This window comes from Pleurodeles waltl, chromosome 9, assembly GCF_031143425.1.
Source record: "Pleurodeles waltl isolate 20211129_DDA chromosome 9, aPleWal1.hap1.20221129, whole genome shotgun sequence".
Taxonomy (NCBI): domain Eukaryota; kingdom Metazoa; phylum Chordata; class Amphibia; order Caudata; family Salamandridae; genus Pleurodeles; species Pleurodeles waltl.
In genome coordinates, this window is record NC_090448.1 from 502,915,631 (window position 1) to 502,935,565 (window position 19,935).

The 19,935-nt window shown below is 42.7% G+C and overlaps 1 protein-coding gene across 9 annotated transcripts in view; it reads right to left on the bottom strand.

The window, feature by feature from the left end:
* The window catches only part of SYNE2 (spectrin repeat containing nuclear envelope protein 2), a 1,823,309-nt gene that overhangs the window by 981,200 nt on the left and 822,174 nt on the right, over window positions 1-19,935 (bottom strand). For all 9 annotated transcript variants that reach the window (XM_069207355.1, XM_069207357.1, XM_069207362.1 and 6 more), the window contains 3 exons: window positions 15,162-15,443; window positions 10,165-10,449; window positions 6,682-6,903 (listed from right to left, as the gene is read on the bottom strand). In XM_069207355.1, coding sequence (XP_069063456.1) covers window positions 6,682-6,903; window positions 10,165-10,449; window positions 15,162-15,443 — 789 coding nt within the window. The remainder of the gene's footprint in view (window positions 1-6,681; window positions 6,904-10,164; window positions 10,450-15,161; window positions 15,444-19,935) is intronic.

A 19,935-nucleotide genomic window follows, 5' to 3' on the forward strand; every position in this document is an offset into this window, starting at 1 on the left:
ATCATTCCCCTGGAGCAAACGGGGTTCAGGCTCAATCATAGCACTTTTGATAATATTGCTTTGTAATATGGCATTTTATATGGCCACTGGGAGGAGGCATTTTGCACACCTTTCAGCGGTCTACCAAACAAAAATTCCAGCAACCCTCTTATATGGCCTGGACTTGATTGACTTCCCTAAATGGGGGGTTTTACATTTGAGAGAAGGTAAAAACCTTGTCTGTTAATTTTACATGTATTTTGTGACTAGCATCAAGACTTATAATTTAAAAAAAAATAAAAAAATGATAATCAGGAATAAATGTGAGAATATAATTTCGATTTGTAATCACTGACTTAAAACATAAGGTTGAAAATAGATTCACATGGATTGCATATCATATAATGTGCCCTGACTAAGACTAATACTCTCTTATGTTCAGATGTAATCAAAAGATATGTAGATTGAGGGTATAAAAGAGATATCCCAGATAATATTCCTTTAGACAAACTGTTTTGATGATTAATACCCTTTGGGTGGCTCACAATTTATTATATTTAAATTTAGAAAGTTTTATTTTAATTTATAATCTCAACTATTCTGAAGAAATGAATGAAAAATAAGAAAATGTGAAAGATGAGTCTGTTTTCGTAATCTATAGATTGGGGGCAACCGATTACAGTTTCTAAGGTTTAGCCGAGCACACAACGTCGGAGGAATATGAAAAAATTAGTCAGTTTTTTATTTTTATGGGTCGGGTAGTCCGTTGTCTATTTCCATGGTTTTCGAACACATAAACGCTGAGGGAAACAATGGTGTTTTTCCAATAGTGTCGGGCGTACTCGCGGCAGTACTCTGTTTCAAATTAAGGTAAGACTCGAAGTAGCGGGACAATTTATAATATATCACTTTATTTGTGCAGTTTTTCGGACTCATTATTAACGAGTGTGCACTAAAAGTTCTGATTTATTGATAGGATCCAATAACGAATTTAAAACCATTGATCGGTGTGTCAGAAACTCAGGAGGCAGTAGTGTGAGTTTGGATACTGAGTACAGGTATGCCTTCAGACGCTGTGGCTTGTGCACATGTGCACTTAGGGATTCTTACCACACTTTAGTGCTGGTGTTATTACAAATCCGGTTAACACTTTTTGCTAACATTATACTTTAGGCACTTTAAACAGAATACGATTTTGGGACTAAAACGGGTGAGTTTAGTCAACAAATAATGAGTATGGGCAGAGATAATGCAAATTTTTTAATTTTGTATCTATTTGGGCACATTTACTTAGAATGTTTTGATTTAAATCTCACGGCTTCCACATCAAGAGCATGCAATCTGTAATATTCATCAAAGGGATTGTGGGAAGACAATGTAGTCATTAATAATTAATATTAATTTATATTTAATGGAAATGCCAATATAGGAAGTCCTGAAGAAGTCAATGGGCACTCCCTAGACGAAACACGTGTTGACAGACCAGTAACAAGTGGGACAAGTGACAAGTGGTGATGATTAATGATAAGTGATGGCATAAAGGATGGAATATTGTGGTATGGACCAAATTAATGAAAATTTGGAAAACGACACTGTGAGGATCCTTTGATGAAAATTGGAACATTATGTAAACATGCGACGAAATTGGGAACAAGCACATGAAGAATTAAATAAGAATTTGCTAACGGAACTGATTGGATGAGGACTTTTTACAAAGAATTTCAATACCTTACCTTGTTCTGTTGTACGTACTGTTATACTTGTGTTGATTAGAGATTTCAGCGTGTGCTGGTATAATTTGAATGTGCTAATTAATATACCCCAGCTTTTCAGTTGATCGGAGTTTTCAACAATCCTTTAAACAATACTCTCGACAGACTGTGTTGTCAATGTGGATTTTCTCTGGCACATGCAGGTGTACACATTAACGTTTACCAAAATCAAATGTCCTGAGGTAAGATTACAAAGTGATGGTATGTTGCACAACAGACGCAGAATGTTAGACATAGTAAGGGTGTCCCAAGACGCCCACATGGAATATTGCGAGGTAATATTAAACTGCATATTTTAATTTTCCTTGAGGGATTTATATTATCAAGGCTATCCTGCTGACTTAAATTTCCAAAAGCCAAGCCCACATGTGCACGGATGCTCCAAATTGTGTGTATGATACGGTGGCCAACTGGTTGAAGACATTCCTTTACTCATGTTCTGTCAACAAGACTCCCCCCCCCCGGGAGAGTTCCCTTCTGCGAAATTCCTTGTACCTGTTGTCCTTGATTCTGAGCAGTCTGTGAGGATGTTGTAGACCTAAAAGGAGTCACATCCTGTATGACTTTGTTCTATGATGGTCAGCTCCTTATGACTTTTGCTCGAATGTGTAGTCGTTGGATTTATAAAGCTTATTTCCTTGTTTAACGTCAACATATCGCAGCTATGCCTTCTGTCAGCTGGTAAATCTGCACTGCTTGTCTTGGGTACTTGACTGATAAACCCCCAAACTGATTGTTATCGCAGCGCATGGCTTCTGCCATCTGCGGAACTGGCGGATTCCTAATTTGCGAGAGGAACCCAATGTGCCCCCACTGCTTTGAACCTTAGGGTGTACCATCTGCGCATACGTATTTATCTGGGTGTTATGTACAACAGATGATAATCACAGGATGCCATGTCTGCTTTCCCCATTTAATTTTCCATGGATTTTGAACCATCTGGATTAACCTGCCCTTCTGCTTATTCAGGAGCAGCAGTTGGTTGAGGGAGAGAACTAGATGCAGCTTGTGAGGTGGGGTTTTGGTGGAAGGTTGGATAGATCTGAAGCTGTGCAGAGCTGTCCCCAGGAACATGGGGTCTTTGGGATTTTTTTTGGTAATTTCTTTACCTTTTTCTTCTGGCGTCTTTATTAATGTGTCTGTCGGTTACTTTCAGACACCTACCCACCATCCGAGGGATTGGGGGCTTCTGTCACCTGCCCATTTGTACCATCTTCTGTGGTGGCCTTTCCAGGGGGGATCGTCGACCTTGATTGAGCTTTAATTTGGGGCAAGATGCTTGATGCCATATCTGTTCCTTCTTCATTGGACTCAATTTGTTTTTCTGTTATCTCTATGGCTGTTGATTCCCCTTGCTTCTTGTCAGCCATCTGGCAGCTGTTTTTCCTGCTCACTTCTGGAGTGGCTTTACAATAACTTGTGAGAGTGGCTAGTACATCAGGCAAAGTAGATAGTTTATTGTGTCATTTGCACTTTGGCTGCTGAGCTTCCTTCATTCCGTTTATTCACCCAGTTCTCCAGCTTCCCAGTTAGCGTATCAAGATTCCTGTCGATTGTATGTACAGTTTGTGCAAGCATGTGCGTTAATTACAGATGTATCTCTAGTATATGTGACTGTCAGGTGAGGGCTTTAACTGCAGCTAAGAGGCAGCTTATAGAGTCTGGGCTACCTCCATCAGCCGCACCCATACTAGACGAATAATCCTTTATGTTGTCAGGGCCAAAAGCATCCCCGTCTCCGCATCCACACTGTAAACCTCTTTTCTATGCTCTGGTGGTGGTGGAGTGATCGTGTCCCAGAGCCCCTGCGCTGGTTTCCCTAAAGGTGCGGAGCAAGTCTGACTGTCGACAATGGCACCTTGTGCATAAAGGTAATCTAATTGGGAGGGGACCGGGTGATGTATCAATGCTTCGACTAATAGCTTACGATTACCTGTTTGGGTATCATGGTTGGCCACTATTGGTTTGCCTTTGCTCTTAACTGTGGACCTCAAAGTTCTTTTTGGGCATAGCCCTTCTGTGATATTATTTACTGACAGGGTGTCAGAGCCCACACCAGGGCTCCCTCTGGTATCTCCTAGGTTCAATGTTGAGATCTCAATTACCTCTTGGGCACTATTCGCTGCCATGGAACTAGTTGGTGAACAAGGCCTGTTGTTATATGTACTTCAGCTTCTTTCTAATTCTGCGCCTGCAAGTTCTACCAACTCTGCAACAGTTGAGGCATCCAAGCTGGAGCTTAAGGCACTCTTTATTAGACAGGATCCAAATCTGTGCTCCGGCGAAGGTGCTGTCAGCGGATTTGATCAATTAGGTTCAGGGACCCATGGTGTATCCTGGCTTCCCGAATGTTTAGCATCGTCGCCTACCTCCCCTCTTGCGAAATAATTATGAACTAAACTTTTAGTATTCATCGGTCTCGGACCATGGACCCCCTTACTCTTGGCGTGCACTTTAACGTTCTTAAGGGGCTTGACCTCCTGTGGCTGGACCACCTCAGGTTCATTTTCATTGAGGGGACCCATTTTGTCCCTTTTCTCCATGTCTGACATTGCCCTCTTCACACTCATCAACCATCTGTAGGTCTGCCTTGCTACTGTTAGCAGCCTCCTGGTACAACAAAGATTCAATGGGCAAACTTCCAATTTCCCTCAAAGTCCAGAGAGACCCTACATGCTTTTTGTGACAGATGGAGTCAGTGGGAGCTCTGGGGGAGCCTCTGCTCTTGGGCTGGCCTCAAACAGGTCCTTAACTGATGATGTACGAACTTTATACAATATAGACTTAAGGCACAAACAGACTGCTCTCTTGGGTTGTTTGCTCCAAAAAGCTACAAAAACTTCAGTGACTTTGAATAGCTTCAAGTAACAACACCATTTAGCGCTGCCACACCCTAGTCCTTTGGGTTGGGGGCACGAGCATGCTAAGTTCGTTTGCGCCTTTGGCGGGCAGTGGACTGGGGCACACAGTCTGCAGGCGAGTTGGAGGGAAGCAAATCTGAGAGCACGGGGCCCTCAGAGCACCGCCTCACCCGCTGCGCTTTCCAAGTTGCCTTGGGGGGCACGTTCATGCTCTACTTGAAGAACCCCAGGAATTGAAAGGCCCAGATGGCCTAGGGTCGGTCAGTCTGGCTCCAGTCCAGCTGGATACTCTGAGGTGGGCTAAGGTGGAAAAACTGTAGCCAACTGAGTTGAACTGGGGGGGGTTGGCGTAGAGAGATGCTGAAGAGCGGGAGGGGGTAGTACGTAGAGCAACCCTCCTTGGGAGCAAACTGCATCAGCCTGTTGCTGCCCGCTTCTGCCACCAGCAGGGACCACAGCTCTGAGCCTGCTACCCCCTCTGCTCTTACCCCCTGCTGACTGCAAGTTTGATCCCAGTTATAACACTGCTTAGGGCCCTCCCCAGGCCCACCTCAGGCTCACCTCGGCTGCTGCCCTGGTGCTCACGACTCACGGGTGTAGTGGTTTAGAAAAGCCGAATGTCAAAACGTCAAGGTGCTGAGATGGCCACTCCTTCCTTCTTTCTTCCACTCACCCGCGGTGCTCAGCCCGACCACCGACAACCCCTGCTGGACCCTGCCACAAACCTTACAGCGGTGCACCTGTTGAAGCTGGGGAGGCACCTGGGTGCACCAGCAGTTAAATGAGTGGGTCGCGGGAGCAGAGCGGGGCGAAGCGGCACAGAAACAGGAACTGCTGCATCAAGCTCTAGGCTCCGAGCTCACACCAATGCTCAGAACAACACTCCTCCTCCATGTACAGCACGCACAGGCTAAGTTTTTCAGTACTTGAGCACTTGCAATATTAATTTGATAACCTGTGTGCCCCCACTGGAGGACAGATCGGATGTCAGCAAATTGTTAAAGAAGTAGACAAGCCTTGCCAGTGCTGCCTACCCAGTGGTGGTGTAGTGGAACTAGGTAAAATTTATGTTCTGTGTGATAAGGATCCATGCTGAGAGAAATTCAGAATATAAATGACAGAGAGAATTGAAAACTGAAGCACAGTGGCTGTCTAGGACAAAGGTAGAGCACCATGGTTTGTTAGACTGTAGGGAGTTTAATTGTAGCTTGAAGATTGATAGGGTGAAAGGGCATGGACCATGTTGTGAATCAGACAGTAGGGCAGTGGCAACGCGGTCGCAAAGCAATTCGCAGTTAGCACCCATTTCAAATGGGTGCTAACCCATTCGCAAAAGGGAAGGGGTCCCCAAGGGACACCTTCCCCTTTGTGAATGGCTCTGAAAAAATGAAACTAAAACGTTTTATTTTTTTTCGTGTGTATTGCAACTCGTTTTCCTTTAAGGAAAAAAAAACTGCTTTATTAAAAAGCAGTCACAGACATGGTGGTCTGCTGTCTCCAGCAGGCCACCATCCCTGTGAGTGCTGCGAATCGCAAGGGGGTCCCAAATTGCGACCCACCTCATTAATATTAATGAGGTGGTTCTTTGCGACCCCCTTGCGATTCGCAGATGGTGTCAGGGACACCATTCTGCATCTGGGTTTGCAAATTGCAAATTGCGATTCGCTCAGACTCGCAATTTGCAAGTCGCAAACTCGGACTTACCTACATCTGGCCCTTAACGAATACATTTAACTGCGGAGCATGGTAGACAGCAAAACATAAGTATATGTTATATTGTGGCTAAACAAACACCATAAATTATGAAGAATCAAACATGGCAGAACAAACACTATACATTATGAAGAATCAAACAACAAGCGTCAAGTACTTCACTGGTAGAAGGCATATCTGCGTATTATGATGTCTACAACCTGGATTAGAGCATCCTGTTCCTTTTGATGTATGAAACGTTAGTGGTTTGGGAGACCCATTCTCTTCTATGCCATAACAGTAATACTATAACATGAATATTTGTTAGAAATTTTCTATTGAGCATAGGTCCCCATTTCAAAAGTAGCTGCCCTCACCTTGCTTGAAGAAGAACCCTTTTTCTTTATGGCGCTTTTGCGAGATAGTCCACGTTTTGGTTTCCTATTGAGGTTTCCAAAACTTTCATCCAAATCTTCCAATTTAATAGATTCAATTTTGTCTGTAGGAATTTCCTCAACTGGTGATGAAGCTTCTTGTTTATCGAATTTCTCTGGCTGCAAATTCACCTGTAACGTTTCACCTTTCTGACTGGAAAGTACCTGCAGATTAAAACAATACATGTATATTTTAGGTAACTGCTCATTAATTATTTTTATTGTAAGCTTGTTGTAGCATAACAAGCCTGACAATTTAATGAATACAACAAAACAAACGGATGACAAGCAGTACACAGCAATATTAATATAAACTTGAGATGATCATCAGAGGACAATCCAGTGTTAAAATAAGGATTGTATCCAAGCACTGACTTGATATCTATTCCACTGTTTTAACAATAGTAATAGGTCCCAGATCTGTCATGTCGTTCCATTGAAATAAGGAATAGAATTTCAGGACCCTTGGCATGGAAAGAAAGGAACTGATATCAGTGCGCAGAGTAGTGCCTATCTATAGAATCAGTACGTCACTTCCAGAGTGGAACAGCATCAGTGCAGAACCACATGGCGCCACTTATCGCACACAGAGGTACTTTTGAAAAGTTTCTAGATACTATCTGGGTCGAAGGGAATATTCAGAAGGGGAGGGATCTGCAGTGAGATGTCTCTGGCAGAAAGAATTAAACTGAACTGTTATTGGTGAGGAGTTAAAATAGATGCTAAAATTTAACTGTCAGGGTATTACCCATGGTTTCTTTATACACCTTTCAGATGTGGAAGCTGTATATTTTTTTTGCCTCTTTTGACCCGTGACAGTTGCTCTTTAGTTTTCACTTTAATTGGACATCTAGTTGATTTCTGCAATGAGGTGTATCCGGGCATTAATAAAACCGTTACTCATCTTCAGATCATACAAAATCAGGATTTAACAAAGCTGCCACTATTTTAATGCAGCTCTATTAATTTTCTATTCATTTTCAAATAATTCTCTAAATCATCTTCATAGTACATTGCTCTGCCTGCAGTGATCTCCCCACTTTCTCTCAAAAAACATAATCCCCTATGGTCTACCAGAGCTTTGAGCTCCTCCAAATTCACTCTATTGAGTATTCTGCATTTCTACAAACCTTGGTGACGAAGTTGTCCTATCCCTGGCATTTGCTTTAGAATAGCCTTCCTCCCGGTTTCGGCAAGAATTCAAAATATTTATCTTTCAGAAGGAAGCATACCTTCTTGTTTTCTCTGTAACTCTTTTTTGTATTTGTTCTTTGGTGGTACTCAGATTTCTTCTAGTGCCACGATAACTTGGGAGAACGAATACTCAACAAAACGTCTATGACATAACACAACATGACATAACATATAACATGGTAGATGAGAGGCTCCTTGAAAGGTTGGAGATAGGAAATTCAATCAAATAAAACAATACAAAATGTGGGTTCTTTCCCCAACATGTATTTCATGTATACTAAGAATGTTCCATTTCAATACCAAGGTGTAATGCAAAATAGTACAAACATAATGCAAAATCACATACTTTGCTTGCCTCACAAAGCTGTGGCAAGGTAACCGAGGCCCAATGTCCAGAGGCCCTGCAAACTGCACAACCTGGAACCACGTCAGACATCAACCAGTCCAAAACTTCACCTCATGGATCACCAAATGTGCCTACAGAGTCGCCCTGCTGAAACTAGCCAAATCCACCAACACCTCCAGTTCACCAAGCTGGTACACTCCAGAACTTAGAATCTCCAAATACAGCTGCCAACGACTCGAGAAACAATGGCGTGTTATCAAGGCCCCTTAGACAGAACTGCCTACAAGTCAGCCCTCAGCAACTACCACCTCCACATCAAGATGACCAAGAAAGAAGCAATCACTGCCCGAATCGACACCTCAGCCAACCACATGAAAGAACTCTTCAAAATCATCAAGGAATTCTACAACCTGATAGCCACAGAGACCACCATCCACCCTTCTCAGGAGCTCTGCAACTCCCTCTCAAACAACTTCCACAACAAGATTTCCACCATATACAAAGACTTACACCCCCACCCATCCCCGCTCAGCCCTGACAATCTCCCTCAACCAATGCACCCAGCCACACGATAACCACCTCGTCTTACATCACCGAAAAGACAACCGCAGCCATCATGGCTAGGCCTGGGCAGAGTTCACAAAGTTACGCTATGCGGAACGTTGCAAAGTGACCAAAAAACTCTGTGGTGCTATACGGTGTTCTGCAAGCAGCGGAGTGCATTTGGTTGCACCATTCGCAATGATTTTTAACATCGAGTGCAAAATCAGTAGGAATTGACCACGCACAGCACAAGAGGGTGCTGCTTCTTTTCTGCCATTCAACTAGATATTCTACTCGAGAGTCAGCTTCCTCAACGCGAACAGATGGTTTCTCAATGCAAGCGGTAGCAACCATCTGCCGGGAGGCGGGCTGGAATAAGATTATCCTCGCTCACGGTGTTCAACTTAATGTTGGCAAGCGCTTACTAGGAGAAAACTCTGCTACTCCAAGTTTTTCACAACTCCATGCTCTAAGCTCCACAAACTCCATGAGATGAGCAGAGTTCACCACCCACCCCTAATCATGGCGTTCATCTACTCAGGAGCCCCCACCGACCCATGCCCACACATGCTCTTCAACCTCAGATTCAACAACATTAGCATGGAACTAACCACCATCCTCAACATCTCCATCTTCACACCATCATTACCACACAAATAGAAGTATGCAGAGGTCAGGCCCCTGTTCAAGAAACCCTCCACTGACCCCAGCGACCTCAAAAACTACAGACTGATCTCCCGGCTCCCCTTCCCTGTGAAAGTTCTTGAAAAAGCCATCAACCAACAGCTTACCGACTACCTCGACCGGAACCACCTTCTCGACTCATCACAACTGGGCTTCCGACCAATCACAGCACGGAAAACGCACTGATCGCAGCCATGGATTACATCAGGACACTCCTTGAAAGAGAGGAATCAGCAGCCCTGATCCTCCTTGACCTCTCCGCAGCATTCAACACAGTGTCCCACCACACTCTCCTCAACAGACTTCACGACATAGGAATCCAGCAAAATGCCCCCAAATGGATCGCCTTGTTCATCTCAGGCTGCACTCAGAACATCAGCCCCTACCCCCTTCACGTCTGCACCCAGGAACATCACTTGCAGTGTACCCCAGGCATCCTCCCTCAGCCCCACCCTATTCAACATCTATATGATCCCCTCCCACACATCATCAGATTCCATGGACTCAACATAATTTCATACTCCAACGACACTCAACTGATCCTCTCACTCACCAAGGACCCACTTTTTAGATGTTAAACAGCAAAAGAACAACCTTGGTAATGCCACAAAAAGTGTGTCAGATTTGCTAAGTCCTGATGATGTTAATATTCCACATACCTTAAATATTTTTGTTTCCATATCTTCCTGTGTACTGACTGTCTTGACCTCACTTAATGAACTGTCCTTTCCACTTTTCTTATCTGTGAGTGACAGGGCCTGCATTGGTTTGGTTGTCTCATCAGATTCCATGCTCGTGTGTTGAGGTTCATCTTTTAAATCTTTCTCCAGAACCACATGTGCTTCCATTTCTCCTTCAGCAGTGTCTGTCTTTTCTGAAGAGGTAAACGTCTTAACTTCATGGCTAGTCTTCTCTAATGTTTCTTCATTCTCTCTGTCAAGCACCTGCATTTTTTTCCAAAGAAAGACAATCTTTAGTATAAAATGTTCATTTCCACACTAAGCTGTCAAAAAGCCACCAACAACACTAGACTCTGGCCCAGATTTCAAGTTTGGCAGACGGAAAACTCCATCCGCAAAGCTCCCGACAGGGTGGCCGCTGCCTACGGGGCGACCTCCCCGCTAGAATTAATAAGAGTTTCCTGCTGGCCAAGTGTGAAACAGGCTACAGCATTGTCTCTGGCTCGTAGTCGAGCCGGCGGCAATGCTGTCTCCTGCAGAGTACACCAGCATCTTGCAGACAGTGAACATTGCGATGGTGCTGGCCAGGGGGGCCCCTGCAACGCTCTTGCAAGTGCATGGACAGAGCAGGAGCCCCACTGGGGCCTCCTGCACCCGTTCTCTGCCAGTATTTTTATGGCAGTGGTACAGCCATGAAACCGCTGGCAGAGAAGGGTGTCGTAATCCCAAGGGCAGCGCTGCTTGCAGTGCTGCCCTGGTGGATTGGGACCGCCACCACCATCAGACCACTGGGATCTCCAATCCTGCCAGAGTACGCGGTTCCCTGGCGGTCCAACCCCAAGGGTTGTAATGTGGTGCTCGAACCACCGCATTGGCAGCGTTTGACCGCCACACGCGAACCGGGTGTTCTAGTGATCAGCAGGTTCGTAATGAGGCCCTCTGTGTTGAAATGACACAACATGGTTCTTATTTCCAAAATAATGTTTACCGGTGTAAAACGGGAAAGATATGGTATCCTTGTAACACTGATAATGATTCCCTATTATATTTCAAATGAATATGCAATTAGAACAATGAAATACACATGCTTTCTCGGAAGGTCACATGACTCTTTCTCAGTACGCTATTTAGGGGAGCCAGGAACCAGAAGGAGAAATGAATGCATTTGATTTCTAGAAGACAGAATGAACCTGGGTACAAGCGCTACTTTTCTGGAGCAAACTCACAGACAATACAAGTGTAAAATTCTAGGTTCAGAGACCAACTAATGAAGGTGGCAATAGTGTTATGCCACCTGTTTTGAAACATTCCCCTGCATTCTTGTCTTGGCCTAGTGTCTGGAATAATAATATAATAATATATGCTAACTCTCAGGTCTCCTATGAGGCAATATACTGCACAATATGTCAAAGGTGCTGCCAAAGTGATTCAAACTTCCCACATTTAGAAAGCACAGGTTGGATTTTAAAACAACGCAATGGTGCATTATATGCCCGCCGCCCGCCAAGCTGTAACCGCCGGGCGGCCGCCAATGCAGCCGCACTCCTGCGGTGCCCATTTTGACATCCCCGCTGGGCTGGCGGATGAAAACCAAGTTTCCGCCCGCCGGCCCAGCGGGGATGTGGGCCGCAACATGGGAGCCGGCGGTGTTGCGGCCGTGCGATGGGTGCAGTTGCACCCGTCGCGCTTTTCACTGTCTGCATAGTAGACAGTGAAAAGCTGCATGGGGCCCCACGACTCCCCATACCGCCAGCCTTTTCCTGGCGGTTCAAACCGCCAGAAAAAGGCTGGCGGTCGGGGACTCGTAATCCCCTGGGCAGCGCTGCTAGCAGCGCTGCCCAGGCGGATTATCACCGCCGGGGCAAATGTGACGGAATACCGCCAGCCCCGGCGGTGCGACCGCGGCGCTTCCGTCGCGGTCGTAATACCCCAGGAAGCACCGCCAGCCTGTTGGCGGTGCTTCCGTCATTTTAGCCCTGGCGGTCTTGTACCGCCAGGGTCAAAATTACCCCCATAGTGATCTACTGTAAAGAAGCAAAACTCATAAAGATCAATAGTTACAACTCCGAAAGACTGTAGTCCGCTGTCCTGAAATATGAATGACACTTCCAACAAGCAGTGGGTTAGGGGCCTGATTTATTGCCTTGGCTTTGATGGCTTGAGGACTGGCAAAAGGTTAAATCTGTTTCTAGTCAGATCTAAAAAGTTATCATTCCAATGAATGAATGACAGATACCGATATGTCACAATGTTCCATGCAAATGTGCATTTTGTAATCCTCGGGCTGGATTGGATTATTCCATCCTATAGACAGCCATGTGTCCAGAGAGCAATACTAATACATTATAGAAACTCATATGCTGAATTGAATAGACAATGCCTTCATCTGTGCCGTGACATATCAAATATCAATAGTACAACATGCATCCATTTGTTATTGTACCAGTTTTAATCATAGCATAAATCATAGAATCAGGTTTAATATTTTAATAGAATACCTTGTTTTACCTCATGAGCCAAAATCATAAGGCAGGCACTCAAATTTGGCGCCAACCCAGGTTTACAAATCATTGTAAATTTGTGTTTGAATCAAAATACATGGGTGGATGCATGGGAACTCCCAAGATCTATGTATGTAATGCCTACCTGACGCAAAGTAACACAAGGCAGCTCTATGTTTGGCGTTACATTACTTTAGGCCCGATTTATATATTGGCGGTAAGCATACTCTGTCACAAAGGTGTCAGAGTATCCTTACAGCCAATATAATGGTCCGCCCGCCAAATTTAGATGCAGGCAGATTGTAGTCTGGCAACAGGGGAGACTACTCTGTCTCTGCCGTGGCCAAACATCTCTGATGGCCCGACCAAGTAAGGTCCATTGGAAAAATGGCTATAAGCAATGCAGATTTCTTAGATCTACCAATGTCCAGTGGGCTGTGGATCCCTGCATTAGAAGGGTGAGAAGTAGAGCACAATCCTTTGGGTACATTGTGGCCAAACTATGGAATGCCTTCCCCCATACTCTGTAGACAGTTGATATAAATTGTGATTTTCGAAACACCTAAAAACTTGGCTGTTCAAGAACTAACCCCTCTGGAAAGCTCTTGTGTAGTCTCTGCACGCCTAGCACTGGGATGCCTACGGGTAGCCATGTGCTCTGCAACGTGCATAGATTAGAACAGAATAGAATAGACCCTGTCCTATAGGCTGTTTACAGCCTACCTTAGGGGTGACATAAGTATTAAAAAGGAGGGTTTAGGCCTGGCACAAGGTTTATTTTGGCAGGATGAAATGGCAGTTTCAAACTGCATTACAGGCTGCAGTGGCAGGCCTGAGGCATGTTTTAAAGTGCTACTTTAGTAGGTAGCACAATAAGTGCTGCAGGTCCACTAATAGCATTACATTTAGAGGCACTGGGTGCATATAATACCACTTTACTAGAGATTTACTAGTAAATTAAATGTGCCAATGAAGGAAAGGCCAATGATACCATCTTTAAGTGACTATGCACAAGCACTTTAGCACTAGTCATAATGCCAAAACAAACAATTTCCGAAAATGCGAGGAGTGAAGGCAAAACGTTTCAGGGAAGACCACATCAAGGATAGCAAGTCTAAAAGTAGCTTTTTAAAACAACTTTAAAACAGCTTTCATTTAAAACCGGTATTCAGTGACAGAATGAACTGGCATAATAAATGAACGAAAACCAATTCGTATCAGGTAAGTCAACTAAAGACTCATATATTATTGCTAACCACTTGAAAAGGTACACAATATAGGGCAAAAAAGCGTCCTGTGCCACCCAGGTATGGATATCTAGCCCAGGAAAATTGTAGGCAGACTTGGGAAATGGGAGCACAGATGAGAACTGAGAACCACTCTGTGCTACAGATTATTTTTGCTATATCAATGCATCCATAAGTATTTAATTGAGCCCTTCGATCTTTTCTGAACTGGCTTTCCAGGAAGTACCGGAGCAAATAAGGCCTTAAAGTGACCATGTTTCCTCCAGGATGTTTAAGAATGGAGAGGGCCACTACTATTTCCGAAACTGAAAATAATCTCAACAGTGATTAGTCAGAAAGATTAGATGTATTATAAAATATAGGAAGATGGATAGGGGAAGATAGCTCAATCAATAAAAAAAAAAAAAAAAATGCATATTAAATATTTTTTTTACCACCATTAGATGGGCATTATTTCCTAATCATGGCTAATTTCCAAACCAGACCAATATCTTATTGTAGGAAGATTCAAAAGTCATGTAATATCTATTGCAGAGGACAAACACTGCTCCACTCTCTTTCATTACTGAGCAATTATAGAGAAGCAGGTAGGAAAATATCACTACAGTTTGATTATAGGACTCTGAGTGATAATACAGTAAAATGCCAGTACATCAAACAGAATCTAGATAAGCTAATAAAGGGGTCAGAATAATGACTATAATTTGAACCTATTGTGCCACTGGCAGACACTGACCGTACTTTCTAAATATGATTGGAACTGATTATGGTGTTCAGGAGTACACAAGGGTACATATTACAGCAAAGATAATAGCAATAAAAGCCACTGAAGAGGGCAAAATACAACACTAGGTTAAAGCAATTGTATAATTTCTCAGCACAATAGCTATGCCTTAGAAATGAAGATGTGGATATTATATATTTGGTGGAGAATACAAAGTGTGGTTTATTTGATCATTTGAGGCATACAGGGCACAGCTTAAGGTATGAAGTGAGTGGGGCAGAACACCATTTACTTAACAGAATGAAATAGTTTCAACCCCATAATCCTGTTATGGCATAACCTCAGAATTCTGTTACCTTCTAAAACCCCTTGGCAACTTTGTTTTGTACCTTCTATATGACTTGCCATTGTTTGAGTGTGTACAATTGGGGAATATTTATCATACATACTTAGTTTTATCTTTCCTTTTGGGAAGCTGTTGTTTGTATGTGTGTTCAAGCATACCTCTGGCAGATGGCTGATCACTTTCTTTTCATCATCAGTCTCTACTTCCGAAACAGCTGGTATCTTCTTGCTAAGTGAGATATCTGTCTCTGTTTTAGGCTCTCCAGGAAGCAAGGTAAGTTTTCCTTTGATGGTATCCTTTTGTCTCTTGTCTAAATCTAGTTCTTTAACTGCTTCCATATCAGCTATAAAACCTGCTTGAAATGGTAAAGCATCTTCTTTAAGTGATCTCTCTGAGGGTAAGCTCTTATCTGATGTTTCCTCTTTCCAGCTAACAGGAATCTGTTGATTTAACAAAGCGAGATATAATCAATCATAGTGTATCTCTTTTACTCTATATTAATATAAAATGGCAAGCTACACACAATATATAAATGCAATTCAACACAGTAAATATGTTTAGTAAAAGTACATTATTTATTTAGAGGTTATCTGTGAGCACCCACCATGAATGCCAATTAGTAGTTTGGAAGTGTACAATGCTCTCCCTCTGGATTACTATATGGTATTTGCAAAAGGAAAGAGTTAGAAGCTAGTGAAGTTTAAAGAGGTTTGGATCCATCCACCCGTGTTGGATGGCTATACAAAAAAGTAGCGTGACCCCTATAGGTTTATTCTACATTGAGCATCACGTTCTAGAGAAATTTGTAAATAAATCTACTATGGACAGGAGCACGTGTTCTGATACTTCTACTACATGTGGCAGTATGTAGCCAAATTTGCAGGGAGTAAGTGTACTCCTCTTTTCTTAACCCTTAGTTGCTGGTGCTGACCAGTCCTAGTAAGTGCCTCGTGGAGCATAGTAACCATAGTGCCCCACAGACGAATTACCCATTTCGGTAATAAAACAGGATGTTTGCTCATGGAGTAAGATTTTATTTGTTCTTTTTAGAAGGTGTTTCCTTTCCAGATGTATCCTACCCTCCTGGGTTTGTAGTATAATTGTGCCTTTAGTTAAGAAGGGCGATCGTACCTGTCCAGCCAACTACCGGCAGATCGCCCTCTTGGACGCGGTGGGGAAAATCTTTGCTAAATGCCTGCTTTCCAGACTATCTATTTGGGCTGAGGAGAACAATATCATTCCCCTGGAGCAAACGGGGTTCAGGCTCAATCATACCACTTTGGATAATATTGCCTTGTAAAATGGCCTTGTATATGGGCACTGGGAGGAGGCATTTTGCACACCTTTTAGCGGTCTACCAAACAAAATTTCCAGCATCCCTCTTAAATGGCCAGGACTTGATAGCCTTCTCTAAATGTTTTTTTTTACATCTGATAGAAGGTAAAAACCTTAGAAAACTCTTGTCTGTTAATTCAGCTACCTCTGTGGTGACCTTATGCTGGAACTGGGATTAAGAAGGGTGTTCATTCAGGGCTTAGCAGGGGTTATACGTTGGGTCACTTGCATCGCAAGGAGTGAGAATAATATTTAAGGTCCTTGCTGAGGAAAGAAATTCTGGTGAATAATAATTCCAGGTATACTATCTGTAAGAATTTCTCGTACGCCTTAGAAAGGCTGGACTTAGACTGCAATCAGGCCCTGGCTATTACCCCTTCTCAATGGAAAATTGGCTTGAAACAGGCTATGTGGTGTTTAAGCTTTCGATTGGACACAGAAGGTTGTACAAAAAAGAGATATTTTATGACTTTAGCTGACTCTTTAATAGTAAAAAGACGCACAACCTTAAATCACATTGAGTATACCTCATGGGGTTAGGTGCTTTTTTATTTTTTTATTTTTTATTTTTTTATTTTAATATGTCGGAGGGAGGGGGTTACATGAGAAAAAAAAAGAAGAAGACATAATATATCCGTGCGAAGAAAGTAAAGTAAACAAAACAACGGGAGAAAGAAGACCTTTAAAAAAAACCTCAGTTATATATATCACATATCGAAACAATTAGCATTTTTTTTTTTTTGTTTAAACTGTGTCTTGATATTCCAACCATCTAGTCAGTGGTGCCCACATTCGTTCTCCTCTATGTCTCTTCTTATGACCCTTTAACTTATAAAGACTTAATTCAGTATTATAGATGGTAAGTAATCTAGAGCGCCAATTCTCAAACGTGGGGGGTTCTTTTTTGAGCCAATCTGTAGCAATACATAAGCGGGGTTAGGTGCTTTTGGATGCCGCTTTGCCAGGGATTGCTTCCTTTGAATGTTCTTTTGGCAAAACGGCATTGCAGTAATTTCTGTTTAGCTGAAACCCGAGATTAAAACATGTTCTATTTGCCTGCCCATCCCTTTTTTCTTTTCAGCGTAAGTGGCTAAGACCCATTTGTCTTCAACTTTCTATACTATCTGTACCAGAGTTTCTTTGACCCTTGTATGATCCTCCCAATGAATTGTTATGTTTTAGAACTTTTAATTTTTTAAAATGTTTCCTATATCTATTTTAAGCTTATGAAATGTAAAGGTGGTGTTTAATGGTGCGTTGTTAAATAAGGTAATAGGGTGGGGGGTGTTCTGGGATTTCTTTCAATGTAAGGGGTCAGGGACTTTGTTATCATGATGCACTTTATGGGTGGAGTCCTTGTTTGTTGAACAAATTATTTGAGTGTTTTGGTACTATTTAATTCTCTTGTCTTTTTTATGTGGACCTCTTTTAGAGTTCCTAATCATAAATAAATATAAACTTGAAACTAGTGTCCCACAGGTCCACCATCCGGCGGTCCCCTTTGCAAGGGTTGGAAGACCGTGGCCCAGTTTCAATTGTGCATAGTTAATGGAGCAGACTGAGTCTCATTTAACCCATTTTAATATTGGGCCTAGATTGGTAGGTAACACCTTTCCACTAGCTGTATATGTTTGATCCCTCATTGCACTGAGATTGATCTCGACTACCACAGGATTGTGATCTCTTTCCGGTCTGCAGGTAATCTGATGGCTTTGGCATCTGACCCACAAGGGTGTGTCTACAGAAATATAGTCTAAGGTAGAGATGTTTTTAAAGGTTGCTATAAGTGTGCCAACTAGGAGTTCATTTTGGCTGGTTGCTCTCAGGCTAAACTCCTTAAGGAATTTTCCTACAGCCGTTCCCTCAGTCCCCGTCAGCTTCAGCCAGGTTTTGAAGATTAAAGTCTTCTGCTACCACACACTCATGATTTGAGTCGTTTAACAGAGATATGATGTGTTTAACATCTGCCTGTTTTTTTCCTTACGGGATTGATATACACATTTATAATTTAAACCGGGGTTATCTTATCGCTCAATACTAGGCCTTATATGCTCACCACGTGCACAACCCAGGATGATCTCTCCCACACCTCCACCTTAACATGTAGATCTAATTTTACATATGTTGCAAGGCCGCCTACGTATCTTTCAAACAGGTTTTTCTTATGTGCAGGAGTCTAGGTTGTTAAAAATCCAGGAATGGGTAGTGGCTCTGATGACCAGGTTTCCTGAAGACACAAAATATCTACATTATTTAAAAACTTCCTGGTAGTAGAGCTCGTGATGAGGGAAGACAAGCCTACTATGTTACAGCTGACTAGCTTGATCATATATCTTGTATATTTGGAGCTTAGCTCTTGAGCTTAGCTCTTGATGGCTGAAAATGCGGTCTCTCCTTACTAGACTAAGCTGCGGAACCCAGGCCCAGTTTCGGGGTCCTTGACCACTATGTTCTGTTGGCACGTCTGTGTATTGAAAGGTACCTGTAACCCTTGACCATTGTATAGTGATTCTTTTATCCATAGTCGAAAGGCTAATCAAGGGAGTTCCTCTCACAATTCTTATTGCTTCTTTATCTGAATACAATGAATGTTTTCCGATTGTTAGGACAAAGGGATCATTTTATTTTATCGGTTTGCTACTTAATGTACCCCAGCTTTTCAGCTGGTCTGAGTTTTCAACAATCCTTTCAACAATACTCTCGACAGACTGTGTTGTCAATGTGGATTTTCTCTGGCGTATGCAGGTGTACACATTAAAGTTTACCAAAATCAAATGTCCTGAGGTAAGATTACAAAGTGATGGTATGTTGTGTAACAGACGCAGAATGTTAGACATAGTAAGGGTGTCCCAAGACGCCCGCATGGAATATTGCGAGATAATATTAAGCTGCAAATTTTTATTTTCCTTGAGGGATTTATATTATCAAGGCTATCCTGCTGACTTAGATTTCCAAACGCCAAGCCCACATGTGCACGGAGGCTCCAAATTGTGTGTATGATCCGGTGGTGTCCTGCTATTTGATAAGTTTTGTTTTGACCAATGACTTTGTGTTTCACCACTGCGCATATTAGTTGCTCAATGTTCACCAGTAGCACATGGTATGTTTTTTGCAGTTTAGCCGCCTATGGGCTTTGACATTGCATTAGTCTGTATTCTGCCTATTGGCTTTGACATGGCATTAGCCTTTACTTTCTGTATTCAGTTGAGCCGCCTATGGGCTTTGACATTGCATTAGCCATTACATTCTGTATTCTGCCTATTGGCTTTGACATGCTGTATCCAGTCTAGCCGCCTATTGGCTTTGACATTGCATGCCTATTGACTTTGACATGATGTATTCAATTTAGCCGCCTATTGACTTTGACATGCTATTAGATATTCTGCCTATTGGCTTTGACATGATATCATATATTACATTTTGTATTCAGCTCCGCTGCCTATTGGCTTTGACATGATATCATATATTACATTTTGTATTCAGCTTAACTGCCTATTGGCTTTGACATGATATTATACATTGCATTTTATATTCAGCTCCGCTGCCTATTGGCTTTGACATGATATTATACATTGCATTTTGTATTCAGCTCAGCTG